This window comes from Echinops telfairi, unplaced genomic scaffold (genome assembly GCF_000313985.2).
Source record: "Echinops telfairi isolate 266 unplaced genomic scaffold, ASM31398v2 ScPeMD7_5592;HRSCAF=6446, whole genome shotgun sequence".
Taxonomy (NCBI): Eukaryota; Metazoa; Chordata; class Mammalia; order Afrosoricida; family Tenrecidae; genus Echinops; species Echinops telfairi.
The window spans coordinates 24278268-24293574 of record NW_022109491.1 but is presented as its reverse complement, the minus strand read 5'-3'; the positions used below and the strand labels follow the sequence as shown (position 1 = coordinate 24293574).

At 50.0% G+C, this 15307-nt stretch overlaps 1 protein-coding gene across 2 annotated transcripts in view; it reads left to right on the top strand.

Moving 5' to 3' along the window:
* The window catches only part of MAPRE1 (microtubule associated protein RP/EB family member 1), a 39313-nt gene extending 27568 nt beyond the window's left edge, over positions 1–11745 (top strand). For both annotated transcript variants that reach the window (XM_004697924.2, XM_045295323.1), the window contains exons 5-7: positions 3039–3160; positions 8414–8566; positions 9975–11745. In XM_004697924.2, coding sequence (XP_004697981.1) covers positions 3039–3160; positions 8414–8566; positions 9975–10031 — 332 coding nt within the window. In that variant the 3' untranslated portion in view covers positions 10032–11745. The remainder of the gene's footprint in view (positions 1–3038; positions 3161–8413; positions 8567–9974) is intronic.
* Positions 11746–15307: the final 3562 nt, after the last annotated feature.

Below are 15307 nucleotides of genomic sequence, written 5' to 3'. Positions count from 1 at the left end.
ACCCCGACCACGGAGCCTGCAGCTAGGCGTGGGGGCCGTTTGGCTTTCCCGATGGGGCTCCACGAGCACCCGGCATTCTCTCCTTAGCCCTGTGACCTGCCCGTGTGTGGATTTGGTTGGAGGTAAGTGCAGACCTGCTGTATCTCTTTCAGACGATGGTCCTCTTCCCTCCAGTGGAGACAGCTTCTCAGCGACAGGACTCCCAGCACAAAAGACCAGCATTGCAATTGGGACTTTGAGTAGGATAGAAAAGCCACTGTGGGCAACTCTGGGGTTCTACTGTGCATGCATGCTCTGGCATCGTTCCCCTTTCACTGCGCACTCGTTGGTTAGAGTCTCCCCGTGTTGCCTATCGATTCTTTTATCTCTGACTTTCTCCTCTTAAAATAAGGCCTGCTTTTCCTAAAGCGATCTAAAAATTCAGTGCAAAAAAATACAATAACAGTACTAATAAAGTGCAGATTCTGTGCAGTCCCTCGGAAAATTCCAATAGTTGCCGCTGCAGCAATGGACAAGTTGTCTCTGCTCAAGCGCCACATTCCACGTGGATGCCAAGGTGCCCGTTGTTGTTAGGTGCCATCTCATGGGTTCCCATGGACACAGAACGAAACCCCGCCCAGCCTTGCGGCACCCTCACCATGCCACTGTGCCCGAGCCCACTGGCAGCTGCTGTGGCAGTCCACCTGTCTCATCAAGGGCCTTCCTCTGTGTCAATGCCCCTCCACCTTACCAGGCACGATGTCCTTCTCGGGAGCGCTTTCCCCTGAGGACATCGCCAAAGGACGTGGAACCCAGTCTTGTCTGCCTTTCCTCCAGGGCATTATGCTGGTTTGTGTTCCAAGACAGATCTCTGTTCTTCTGTTAGTCCGTGATACTTTCAGTATTGTTCACCAACATCATCATTCAAATGCACCGATTTGCTCTGGTCATCGTAGCTACTGTATATACTCGTGGATAAGCCGAGTTTTTCAACACATTCTTAATGCAGTTCTTGTGGTAAAATTAGGTGCTTCGGTTGATATTCAGGTCAGCTTATACTCATACTCAAGTATATACAGTAAAACAATCTTGGAAAAAACCAAGTAGCAGCCGCTTCAAATTTCTAATTTCAAAACATACTGTGATTTTGGCTGCAGTGATCAACGCAGTCGACCCTGGTATATGTAGAACAGTCGATTAGAATAGAAAGTCTAGAAGTAGACCTGTATGGACATCTACAGCCAACTGGTTTGTGACATAGTGTCAAACCCATTCAGTGGGCAAAGGTTTAGTCACGTCAAGAAATGATGCTGCCACAACTGAATTGCTACATGTTAAAGAATGAAGTTGGACTAAATGCCTCACACACTAACGGAAATTAACTCTAAGTTGATCACCTAAATCCATAGAACACTTAGAATAAAGCATAGGGGTAATATGCTTTGGGACATGAAGTGTATTTTAACTACAGATTTCTGTATATAACAGAAAACACGAACAACTACAGATAGAGTGTTTAAATTGGACTTCCTCAGAGTAAGCCTTTGTGCCTCGTAAGACTGGTCTGAGAACGTGGAAGGAGACCCTAAGGGAGCGATTGTGTTAGACTGGTTTTCTGGAGAAGCCCAACAGAGCCACTGCACACGTGCACGTAGAAAAGCACGTCCACCAAGTGTGAACCAGATAGCGGGCGGAGGCCTCTGCCTCCAGCCAAGGAGCCCAGGAAGGTGGCCGGCTGGGGAGAGCAGAGGCGCGTGAATCCAGGGCGAGAAGGTCCAAAGAACCTCTGGGCGTTGATGGGCCAGACGCAGGATCCAGACCCAGCAAAACCAAGCAAGCTTTCCCCCACCCCCAAGAAACCTTCCCGCTGCCTCAGCGCCGTGACCGTGCTGACACTGGCTGCTCACAGCCCTCCTCCCAGAGGCGACTCCATCACGTGGGATTGCTGGGCCTCAGGTGCCAAAGCACCGAGAACCCCGGCCCAACCAGGTGGACACAATGCGACTGTCACAACCACATAGCGGAGAAGAGGGCACTACGCAGAATCTATAAAGAGCTCTTCAGCTCAAGAGCAAAAAGACAGGTGACCCGGTTTTAAAACTGGACCAACAGCCCGAGGAGACATTTCTTCAAAGAAGAATATGTGTATAGCCTGCTTTGGCCGGGTTGAGTCTGACTCACAGTGAGGGGTTTCCTAGGCTGTGATCTGTACTTCACGGAGCCGCTGGCCGGTTCAGACCGCCAAACTGTGAGTGTTTGTGGCGTGCTTAACCGCTGTGCCACCAAGGCGTTGCTCATTAGGGGAATGCAAATCAGAACCACGATGAGGTACCACTTCGTCTTCGCTAGAGTAGCTCTTTGAAAAATAGAAGTTAACCGTTTGAGGACATGGAGAAATTGGAACCCTTGTGCACTGTGTGGACAACAGTGTGGGGATTGGTCAGAAAGTGAATCCTAAGATGACCCTGTTGCTAGGTGCCCTCCAGGCTGTCTAGGTCCTGCCTCATAGCGACCCTCTGTGTGTGACAGATGGCAATTTCTGTCCTTGAAATTTCCCTCCTCAGCATGGACTCCAAAGGGACTAGTTCCCAGTGTAACATCGTTCACAACAGCAGGAAGATGGAAACCACCAGGTGGATGCGGAAATGAGAGAGGCTATATGTGTACACAGTGGTTTAGGCTTCAGCCACAGGAGACACGAAGCCCTGCTATGTGCTATGATGACATGGATGGCCTGGAGAACGTTATGCTGGATGAAGTGGATCAGGCACAAAAGGACAGAGAATTGTACGATCCCACCTGTCAGAGATAGCAAGAATAGTCAACTGCAGGGAGACACCAAAGTTTATCAGTGGTTCCCACGGGGTGGGGAAATGAGGTACTGCTGAAGGCGTGCCCAGTTTCTGTTGGGGGTAAGGCAAAACTTGTGGAAATGGGTAGTGGTGACGGTTGCCCGACACGGTGAATGTCATCAATGTCACTGAGTGGTATACCTGAAAATGATGACCGTGCAGATGTTCTGTCTCACTACAAGTAAAACCCCTCTGCCACCCTCTCAGCCCCACAGAGGCCCATTGCAACACAGAGAACTGCTGCTCCTGCTAAGACCGGCCCGGGCGTGGTGAGGAAGAGCCCAGGTGTGGGCAACGGGGATGACGAGGCAGCCGAATTGATGCAGCAGGTGGGTTCCTTTTGCATCCCTCACTCAAGTTGCTTGACAAGGACAAGGCCACTGGCGGGGTGGCCTGGCTGCTCCTGCCGGAGGCCTGTGGTGGTGCATTGCCCCTGCAGCCCTGTGCACGTCTGAGCACTGACAGCAGTGTGGGTGGGTGGGGAGGGTTCAGGCATTTCTGTAGCTTGTTAAATGCAGAGAAACCTGTGTCCATGGGGAATAAAGGTCCATAGACTAGAACAGTGGTTCTCAACCATCCTCATGCCGTGACCCTTTCAGACAGTTCATGTTGTGGTGACCCCCCCATCCATAACATTATTTTCGTTGCTACTTCATAACTGTCATTTTGCTACGGTTATTAATCAGGTGACCCCTGTGAAAGGGTCGTTCGACCCCTCCAAAGGAGTCTCGACCCACAGGTTGAGAACCACTGGACTAGAAGAACCCTGCTGGATGTCCTGGCATGCTGTCAGGGCTCTGTGGGGCTCCCGAGCATCTCCTGAACGCCAGCTCTGACAAGATGGGTGAGGAGTGACGGCAGTGGCACGGGATTCTACAGTCACTGCTGAACCCTAACTGCCACGTTGTTCCCCCTGGCGCAAGCCCATCAGCCTTTCTGAAGTGTGGGGGGCCCGTGGGGCCACTGGAGGTGTCAATTGAGGGTGAAGCTGGTGTGAAAAGCGTGCTGCTATTTTGGTTTGTTTCTTAGTTCAGTGGTTTGAAATGTCTTGCCTCTTCAGGATTAAATATCCCTAAAGTTTTTATCAAGAGGAAATGTCCTCATGAAACTTGAGAGTTGCTCTTTTTGCTTTTGGATGACTCTCTTGGATTCCAGCTTTTAAGTCACAGATGCCTACGAGTCTGGTGAAGTTGGGATTAAACCTTCTCACTTCTCCTAAAAGCCAATTCCTAAAAGCTCTGGGAGGAGCAACCGACGTTTAGCACAGAGCCTCTTGGCACCTAGATCCAGGAATTGAGGAGTTGGGAATTCAAGAGCCTGCCCAGTGATCACATTCATTTGAGCATTTCTCCCATATGTGTGTACCCCATGGTTCTAGGTGGCTTGAGGGTATCATGGTAAATGGGCCCCCATCCTTGTTCTTGGGTGACTTAGGTACTCTGGATGCTGACCCATTGGAGCACAGATCTTAAGAAATGTGACTCGCACAGGTTCTACAGGCCAGGTGCCCTCCCGCAGGGGGGTTAAGGTTGGGAGTCCTGACTGGCGAATGTGAAGTGGGCTGACACTTGTTCAAGGTAGTCATTGGTTGAGTGTCTTCCATGAGCTGATGCATGTGTGGTACCCATGGGCGAAACGGCGGCGGGTGATCACTGTGGTCTGGTCTGTGATCCTGGTACCATAAAAGGTCCAGAGTGTTCCCTTGTGTATGAACGATGCATATAAAGAGCACTCTTCGAGGGCTTATGCTATGCCCTGTATAAAGTGCTTTCATGTTACTGTGGCACAGCCCGGTGAGGTGGTACCAGTGGGTACCTGTGCTGTAGGAGCCAGGCTCCAGCGGGGCCAGGCTCCAGAGCCTACGTAGGCCAGACACTGCCGAGTCAGGAAGGGAATGAGTGGAGGAGGTCGTGTGACTTACCTAGAGTCTTAGAGAGTGTTCTTCTTTTCGTCACACCCGCTGTTAGATATGGGAATCGCTTACCACACACATCTATTGAAGGGGCTTGTTCCAGGCAAGGGGCTGCTAAGCCCTGGGCAGAAGACCGGGTTGTGGAAGCTGCTTTAGGCCTGGAAGGGGCATGTGACGCCGTTGGAGAAGATTTCCTTCACGGCGGCCGCTGTGGTCGGAGTCTTTCAGGACTTCCTTCCCTGAGGGTGTGACGAGTGAGCTGGTTTGGATGGTCAGTGCAGTAGAGCTTGGCTGCCTGGGCTTGGAGTATCCCTGGCCTTAAAGGGAAGGGAGAAGCTCAGAACGGGGTGTGGTTGGGTGTCCCGAGCAGTGCTTTCTTTGCAAGGCCTCCGATTGGCCGGCAGAGGCTGCGGTTCACTCAGCAGGTGCACTTCACTGAGCCTGGAAGATGGGCCGTGTGCTCACGATCAGCTGATCCAGTCTCACCATGAGAGGGACTGCATACAGGTTTAATTAATAATGAGGGGTTTCGTTATTAGTAATGAAGGGTTTTTTGGGTTGCCAAAGCCCTTCCCCTGTTACTTAAACTTGACCGTCTTAGCTGATGTTCATAATTTCTTGGTCCCAAGAGTGTGTTTGCCTTTCTGGCTTTGGTGAAGGTGTGTGGGTCTCAGAGAAGTGTCGGGGGCAGAAACTCGGGCCAGGTGGGAGTGTTAGCGAAGAGCTCGTTCATTCTACACAGATTGCGTGGTGTTTTCCTGTGCGCGGTGAACCTGCCAAGGACTCCATCTACATTCTTACGTCATCAGGAAGAATTTCCCTTGAGTTGATTGTAGTCCACAATAGTGCTGTCCTGTGGAAATGGGATGTGAGCCACAGTATATGACCTCTTAGCTGCCTTGGTAAATGTAAAAGGAAACCGATAACGTGATTTTTAGAAGCAGCCAGTCCAGTTTATCAGAAATGTGGGCATTTCAACATGTAATCCAGATAAGGAATTACCAGTGATTTTGTTTGAAGATGGGTCCTGGATCTGTGAGAACCGTGCATATCCTAACACAACTCATCTCAGTTCCCATGGCTGGCTTTCAAGTGCTCGGTGCTAGCCACGTGTGGCTGATAGTTCCGAGCTGACCAGTGCACATCCCAACACTCTCCTTGGGTGGACCTCAACTTTTACTCAAGAGAAGGTTCTAAGAGGGACATTGACCACTAGCGACATGTTTCTAATTGGCCTTCAAGATGGTTCTAGGTGTGAGGCAGGGACTCGGGTCTTCATGGTTTGCTGTGGGTGTGACCGCTCACTGGGTGAGTGAAGTGACATTTGAAAGGCACTCTCCTTGTGGTCGAGTGAGTGGCCTTGTTGAGATAAGATTCAAACTTAAGAGTGGTTCTTGAGTGACTTGTTGTGAGCTAAAGTTACTGTCTTTTCCACATCTTATTTCTTGACATGATACTTTTTGAGAATCAGCTAACCCAAAGAACAGATCATTAGTAACAGGTGTTTGCCTATACATGGTGGGAACCTGGAAACCAGAACCTACTTAGACCTTGTGACAGAAATCTGAAAGGGCCCCCTTCCCACCCAGAAGGTTGGGTACCTGCTTTGCTACGCTTGATGATTTATGGGCCAGAGGCGTTTTCCTTGGTCTGGGGATGGTACTGCCGAGACACGGGCGTCTGGATGGCCGGCCTCCAGGTGAGCGCCCCACAGGAAACTGCTTTGACTTCCCGCTGTGCCGCAGTCACTAAGGCTCCCAGCCGGTGGTTACTTGACCTTTCTCTGCCTCTTGGGTGGTGCAGCTGTTGGTGAACTCTTACCCTTCTTTCTTTTTTAAATATTTTAGTCTCTAAATTTATTTCTATTTACTTACTTACAGCTTTATTGAAACACAAAAGCCACTGAATTTATATGCATTGAATGTATAAATTATGTGTATTTATATATTTATAATCATTTTATTGGGGGTTCGTACAACTCTTTATCACAATCCATACATACATCCGTTGTATCAAGCACATTTGTACACTTATTGCCATCATCATTCTCAAAACATTTGCTTTCTACTTGAGCCCATGGTACCAGCGCCTCATTTTTTCCCCTCCCTTCCCAACCTCCTCTCTCATGAACCCTTGATAATTTATAAATTATTATTAGTTTTTCATGTCTTATACTAACTGATGTCTCCCTTCACTCACTTTTCTGTTGTCCATCCCCCTGGGAGGGCGTTATATGTAGATCATTGTGCTAGGTTCCCCCTTTCTACCCCACCTTCCCTCCACCCTCCCAGTATCGCCACTCTCTCCACTGGCCCTGAGGGGTTCAGCTCTTACCTTTCTGTGTCCTCCTCACACCTCACCGTGGGGCTCACAGTTGAAGGAAAGCTAGCAAGACATGCAAAGAAGCAGTAGAGAATAGTGGCAAATGGGTGCTTTAGCTTTACCGGCCACCAGGCGAGGCAATACTTTTTAAACTTTGAATTGACTGCTGGGGTTGCTACAGGCATAGCAAGAGCTGGTCCAGAACCTGGTCCAGGAGAACTTTGGTGATGAATTGGTGAGCAAGTGCTTGGCAGAGCGGGCCTGCTGGTCCCGGTCGCTCGGTGCTTCTTCCCGCAGACACGAGAAGGGGAGCTTCCTTCTGCTCTCGGGCAGGACGCCGTCCCTCCGTGGGGCCTGCTGCTGTCTGCTTTGGTGTGGGCAGCTCTACATTGGGCAGGGCGGACCAGATGATTGTTGTGATGGCTTCCGGCTGGTGGCACTCCCCGCTTCCCAAACTCTCCTCGACCGCTGGGCCTTCGGTGTCCTAGCTGGGCCATCTGGGCTGGTCAGCACTCTGAGGGCTTATGCTTCACTGTGTGCCATGTCATTTGCTCTCAGTAAGACTTACAGCAAACCCCTGGGTTTCAGGTTTGAATGCATCAGAATGAAGATGGAGATGTACTCGGGCGAAAATAGGGGCACAAAGGATTGTGGGAGTTATTAACTTTCATTACTCTTGGCTAGATGTATGTGATCCTGGGATCAGCACTGTACTTCTAAATAAACTGCAACTTCCCAGGAACTACTGAGGAGGGATCCAGGGGGATTTATGTCTGCACAGCCCCATTGTGGGCATCTGAAGGATCCTGGCGCCTGCACAGTGAGCCAGTGAGGTGCTCTGGAGTGAGTGTGGTTGCGTCGGTACCAGGAACCTTCCTCAGATTGCTGCCCTCTGAGAGTCATGGGTGGGGACGAGAAAGAACCAGGGAACCTTGACTGTCCAGGCGGCTGAGAGAGAGTCTTCCCTTCCTGCAGACTCCGTTTCAGTGAGCTACATAGATCAGTCCCTGCTGCAGCCTCAAGTCACGATTAGCAACCTGTGGGCTGGGCTGTATGTTCTGCTTCTGAATTTGCCTCAGGCTCCTCTAGTCCCCTCTGTGTCCCTGCCCCCCACCCCACCCCTAGTTTGCTCTCAGGCCGTGAGAAGTGTGGGGTGGGGTGGGGGTTAGGGTTTGGGGTGCCCTTTCCTTGAAGTTATTCTTGGAGTCAAGGTGGTTGTGAACAAGTCCATTTTACCTAGGGCCAAAGAAAACTGACAAACAGAAGTGGATTTTTACGGGTCCTGAGAGCACGTTACTGATGTATTAACATAGTCTGGTGTGTGTTGTGTCCCTCTTGCTGTGTGCAGGTCAATGTGCTGAAGCTCACCGTTGAAGACCTGGAGAAGGAGAGAGATTTCTACTTTGGGAAGCTGAGGAACATTGAGTTGATCTGCCAGGAGAACGAGGGGGAAAACGACCCCGTGCTGCAGAGGATTGTGGACATTCTCTACGCCACAGATGTACGTGTTGAGCCAAGGAGGTCTCCTCTCCCAGGGGAGAAGCCATGCAGCCCACTGGTTTTGTGACCTTAGTCAGGCTCGAGGGTAGCTTTGTCAAAAGGCTGCAGCTTTGGCCCTTCCGAGGCAGCCAGCTGGCACCTCTGCCCAGCTACGGTGTCTCCTTTGAAAGCTGGGAGCCTTTGGCAGAAATAAGACAAGGAGGTGACCAGCCTCCACTGATAGGTGCCCTGGGTCACGCACCCCTGGTCTCCCTTACCCCATCCCCAATGCCCAGGGCCCTGAGCTCATTAGCAGGGATGCCCGGCTGAGGGAAGGAGGCACATGGCTCCTTCTCTGGAGTGGGGTCCACCCTCCCAGGAGCCCCCCTGGTTTCTGTCCCCTCGCTGTGCTCTGTGGTCTGGTTTCCCTGGACCCAGATTCAGCACAGCTGAATCTGCTGCTCCCAGTCTGGGGAGACCGACTCCTCCAGAATTGAGAATCTGGCATTTTGCCGTCTCCTCCATTTATGCTTTGGTTTGTTCCTTGAGTCACACGCCATAAAACTCTAGGGTCATGTGAGTGCCGTTAGCGCTGTCCTCAAAACACAGTTGTGAATTTGGGGAGAGTAAGACTGGCTGGAAAGTTGATCGTCCATTCATTGTGTATCTAGGGCTTTCTGTGTTCGATAATGGAGACAAAGATGACGGAGAGGAGAGGAGACGGGATAGTACTGAATGTTACAGGTGGTGCTTTGAGGCAAATTTTCATTTTTGAAAATGGCTTTAGAGAGTTCTAATTGACATGAATTTCAAATGTACCTTTTGATAATTTGATGTGTGTGAAACCATCCCTGTAGTCAAAACTGTCCATCACCCAAAAGCTTGAGAATGGGTTTGAGTGGGGTTAGTTTTGGCCCGAGGTGATGTGCGCTTCCGCTGCCAAGACATCTCTAAAGTCATGGTCACCAAGCCTCGTGGGCATCAGCCTACTTTGAACCAGTTAAGTCAAACCAGGACAGACTGGAATGCATCTAGTGTGTCTACACTGGAACGACGGCGGGAACAGGTAACGTGCATAACGTGCGCGGTACACTGGCACCGTGAGCCAGGCACTTCACTGGAAACCCCGTGTAGAGGTTTGCGACACTGCTGTGCAGCATGCACGCCCCCGCGCTGTCTTAGACGGAGGTGTAGTCTCCAGCGGGACGTCCACCTGTAGTTTTCCCTGTGCTGGTTATTGTTCCCGGGCCACCCACGTTTTACTCAGTGGGGTCCATTCCCCCGTGACTCCGGTGGCCGTGACTGAAGCACTGGGTGAAAGGACGTTTGACTTCGTCGGGCTTTTAAAAGGAGGGCGGGAACGCACCATTGAAACTGGTCCTGCATTCCGTGTTGAGTGACTGCCTTGCCCTGCGCTTTTCCCGTTTTAGGAAGGCTTTGTGATACCAGATGAAGGGGGCCCGCAGGAGGAGCAAGAAGAGTATTAGCAGCCTGGACCAGCAGAGCACCATCCGAATTCTTCACTCCAAATCAAATCATGTGCTTCACTGTAAAATACTCCCCTTTATGATCCTTAGAGGACTCCCTGGTTTCTTTTCATAAGCAGAAAGCACCTCCTCTTCAAGTGCACTTTGCAGAAGCCTCACTCCTCTTTCCATGCGTTTGAGTTAGGAGCTTTCTACCTTGTAGCAGAGCAGTATTAACATCTAGGTGGCTCACCCAGAGAGCAGAGGTTCACCCCAGGGCTCACTGTGCGCTTGCTGGAGACGGTGTCAGCGGAGAAATACAAAGACTGAATTGAATTGTAAGCTAATGTGAAATCTTGGCAGAGAACATTTACTAAATAAATAATGCCTTAAGAGTATTTAAAATATGCTTCCATATTTCAAAATATAAAGTACAACATGACAGGAGAGTCCGTGTGTTTTGACATTGTTGGGGAATGCGGGGCCAGATCTTGGACCCTTGTTCGGGATGGGCGGCTGGTCGACCTTGTGGGGCTGCTGGAACCCTTGGAGGCCGAGCCTCTGGCCGGACAGGATAGCGGAGATGAGAGTTGCTCTGTGAAGCCTTTGAATGCCACGACCAGATGCCTCCCTGCCTAATACATCCAGAGTCACCGGTGCCGGATGGAGAGCGAGTGTGCCTCAGCCCCGAGGCGCTGCAGTCGGAGAGCTCGGTTTTCCAGAGCATTTCTCCCCCTTGTCTCCCCGGTGACCCCCCACATTTCTATGTGCTGTGTTCTGTGGGGGAAGTAAGGTGTGTCCAGTTCTTCAACCTCATAAACTACCCTTGGGGGCCGGCCCACATCTGTGGGATTGGGCTGGGGGCTGGGTCCTATTTTGATGTCTTTTAAGTTTACATTTAACCTGTTTTTCTCTTCTCTGCTCCCCTGTCTTCCCACCCCCCCACCCCCGACCCCCCGGACTCCTTTGTTGGCACCTTCAAGTTTGCCGCTTCGAGTCCAAGCCTAGCAGGCAGGTGACGCTGCTGCCAGTTCCGCCCGGACCTCTGGCCAAGGGAGTGAGCTGTGAGGGTGCTCGCTCCCTCCCTCGGGCTCCGCACGGCTCGGGTGTCCTCAGTCCCCGCCGCCCACAGCACTCCACTGGGATGGGAATGCTTGGCCAGTGCACTTGTTATCTCTCTGGAGATAAAATTGGTTAGCGTGTTACTAAGTGTTCGCTTTCTTTTGCAGAGAATGCAGTTCCATGTCTGATTTAATGATTAATATTTAAACTATTTCATTCCTTAACCCCCTCATTTGCTTCTGCCCACGGCCTGTTCCAGTCCCCTTCGCTCGGCAGAACTCTGCAAACTGTGTCGCCCACTACTGAGATTGTTCCACCCTTGATGTGTTTGTATCGATTTGTTTCTGGTGGTAGCTTGTCCTGTAATGTGTGTAGAAAGCAGGTGTTTTATGATAAACTTGTTGTGTAGTGCATGCTCTGTGTGGAATTCAGAGGAAAAAAACAGATTCTGTGATTAACAATGCCAAAAAAACAACAAAAAAGAAAGGAAAGGAAAGAAAAACAAGTTATCAGCCATTGTTCAGATGACAGTGGTGCTATTCCTCTTTTGTGGCCTTTTAGACTTTCGTTGCCCTAAAACTCCAGTTTATTGGGAACCCATTTTCCACCTGGTGTTTCTTGACAGGGTTTTTTTCTACTTTAAACAGTTTCTAAATAAAGTTCTGTATTTCAAGAGTGTCATGTCTGAAATTTGTCTTGGCGGGAGTATGTGCTTTTAGGCTAAGCGGTACGGTACCAGCCCTGACCTACATTGGGATGAGCTTTTCCATGCCTTCACGGGTTTCTCAGATGCGTTTACTTCTGTGGTCCTCACGTTAGATATCTCAGCCTCTCCTGGCTTCGATGCCCGGGGGTGGGGTGGTGGTGGGCTTCCCTGAAGCCTCGTGTCTGTGTCCTGAGAAGTGCAGCTGGGCAGCAGACCCTGGTGATGTTCTTTTGTTCTCCGTGGTGCATCTCAAAGGCCTTGGGCGCTTCCCTTCGCCCAGAAAAGAATCTAAGATTGTCACCCTGCATGCTCTCCTCCTTGTTTTTAGGCCCCCTTTCAAAAGGAGAGTTGGTGCAGAGTTAAGTGGGCACAGAGTCACTTGTAAGGTCTTCAGAGGACCTCCCCTAACCCCGGGTCGTCTGCAAACCCACCCTGATGATTCTGAGTGAGGTCACAGCCACTTCCACTAGACACCGATGGCATGATACCTGCCCTGAAAGGCTAATTCACCTTCACAGGAATGTGTGCAGTGGTGTGATCTACCAGATGACATCTCTGGGAGGGCCTGGAGAGAAGATGCTGTTGGTTGACGTCAGCTGAGACACCCCCGCGGTGCCGACCGTGAAGCCGATCCCTGTACCTTTGATCCCACACTCCATGGACCTGGGGCCCATCCAGCCTTTAGATGTGACGACTTCAGGGGGGGTCATGGGCGCAATCGACTTGGGTCAACTCCTGGGTTTGCTTTGCAAGTTCTGTGTTGCACGGAAGGAAGGTAAGCGAACGGAAATCCATCTCCAGAAATTGAGTCAGCATTTTGAACCACATTTTCTGCCCATCCGGCTGCCTCAAGAAACTGATGAGTGCTCTACCATCACGTGCAGCTGCAAGTCGCGGGACTGGCAGGGGGACAGATCATTGAATGTTGAGTCCTCTCCTTGATTTTTGGCAGCAAATTCCTGCGGGTGGGAATAAATAATTCCTGGTTTTGGGACCATTTGAAAGCAAACCAAGGCACCCATGAAAGGGCTTTGTAAAAACAGGAGTGAGACCATTCTTCCTGCTTCACTTAGTGCTTTCTCTTTGATTTCCTTGCAGTCTGGGGATTGGTGAAGGTAGGAGACAGGGACACGTACTGATGTCTTCCGGTTTAAGGGGGCACATGGGGCTGAAGTTTTCCTCATGTAGTGCTTGCTGGGATCAGAAGGAGCAGACAGACCTCCAAGCCCCCTACATTGTTGGAGAGCAGTGGGCAGATGGGAGGATGGTGACGTGGATTTTCAGGTCCTGTCTGAAAGTCTAGGTTAGGGAAAGCTGACTGCAGGGCTTTTGCAGCTTGAGGCAGCAGAAGGGCACTCCCAAGTACAGGTTTTGGGTATTTTTTAGTCAGTAGTGCCAAGTTCTCATTTTGATTGATTGTTGCTTCCAGCTCTGTATTTATGAATCTTTGATTTTTATCCTGTTTTCCCCAAGGGAAATGAGGTTCTAAATACAGTTTAAAAAATGATTCAGATTCATTGATTTTTTTTTTTAATTGGTATTTTCTGGGAGGTTCTTTCTTTCAAATGCCACACTACTGAAAAAGCAAGATGTTTTTTACTTTAACCATGGTAACTCGTGAGCTCTTGAAAAGCAAGATGTTTTTTACTTTAACCATAGTAACTCGCGAGTTCTTGATTTTCTGGTAAATCTCAATATGGTGAGCCCCATCTGTGACAGATGTTTACCATCGTTCAAATAGCTTGATCTACAAACAAGACGAGGACTTTACCTGAGCCACCTAACCAGATTAGCTTACTAGTGTGTGGTGACCCACCTCCGTGGCTGTTGTCAACAGAAGGTGGAAGTAAGTGCTCTGAGTCAAGTTGAATCCAGGCCTGTGGTCAGTTATCTGTGACTTCCCGGCCACTGCTCTGATTTAAAGTGAGGAATATTTCGTGCACTTGAATTCCCAGTGGGACTTGGAGAACTTTAAAATGAGCCGAGTTCATGTTTCTATTTGTATCTTTACATTTCCACCAAGCAGGGGTACAACAACGTAGAGGCCAGCTCTAAAGGAAAAGCTCAGGAGGGATTCTGCGCTCTTGAACTTGGCTGTCTTAGGGGTCACAGGAGTTGGAGGCTAGTTAGGACGGTCTAGATGGTGTCAGCCGCGTGGTTCTGCAGCTGTGCTTGGTGCAGGTGTGTCTTCCCTCTAACCTAAATTGAAACAGCGTCAGTCCTTGGAAGCTTTCTGTTGCACACTCAAGGTCGTTAGTTATCTTGATGAGCAGTTCTAACATTCCAGTCACACTTCTAGGCCCCTCAATCCTGTAAACTATTGCGATACATCGATAGTGAAAGTTTAAATAACTCAGGTTTTCTTTATACCAGATGAGGGTCTGGCATGTAAAATGGAATGAACGTTCGTAGACACAATTGTGAGTGTGGGGAGAGAGGTCGAGGCCGTTCCAAAGCGAGGCCCCCATGAGATGGCTTTGTACATCTCTTGCTAGATGCTGCTCCCATTTTCCTGGCTGACTGAGGGCTTTTTCTCGTTTGAATCTCTTACAGTCTGGGAATTGGTGAGTCTAGGAAGCTGGGCATAGGTTCTCAAGTCTTCTAGTTTAACTTTCCATGTGGGCAGCGGACTGATAGGACGGAAGCATTGGTGGGGGAGACCAGTTGGTTACAGTCCGTCTCAACAGAGCTGGCTTTATGGCTCAACCGGTTTCCAGTGGGGTCATGACTGAGTTTCTAAGAGATGGTCTTAATGGGTGATTCATAAAATACAGTGTGGACTATTAAAGTCCAAAGTCAAGGCTGTGAGTGGGTGGACTATCAATGGGATACAGGGCTTGCGTCCATCTCTGACCTTTACCAGAATCAAGGGAAACTTGGGGGGGCTGTGAACTTGGGCTTGAGACCAGGTCCTACATCCCAGTGAGCAGATGGGCAGAGCGGCTCCAGAAAAAGTTCCTTAGTTCAGTCAAAAACAATCGGATGGATTGAGAAAAAGTGGGGGAGGGCAGCATTCTATGAAATGTTGCCTCTGGAGGTGGAGTTTCTTGTTGGGCAACTGGGGTTGTATGTAAAGGCGCATCAACTGCACGTATCGTGTGGAGTCTGGGAAGTGCTCACCAATCATGAGGTCATTTGGGAATTCTGTAAACTGTACAGAGCCTTTGTGCTTGGATGATAGTACATTTGGATTGGATTCTCAAGGGGGTGGGGGTAGGGTGAAGCTTGGACAAAAATGGCAAGGGAGTAAGCACATGAGGTTTTTTGGCTTTCTCCAACAGCTGCGAGAATTTTTTTGTTCATAAAACAAACCCAACTCGGTATCATCAAGTTGATGCCCACTCATAGCGGCTCTACAGGGTTCTAGAGGGGCAGGGAGTAGAAAGCCCTGTTTCCTGAGGAGTGCGCTGGTGGTTTTGAACTGCTGGCCTTGCAGTTAGCAGCCTATCGTAACCATGAGGCCACCTGGGTCCACTTGCTGATAACTCCCTTCTCCAAATTCTCATCCATTGCGGGATTCTGTTGGTGT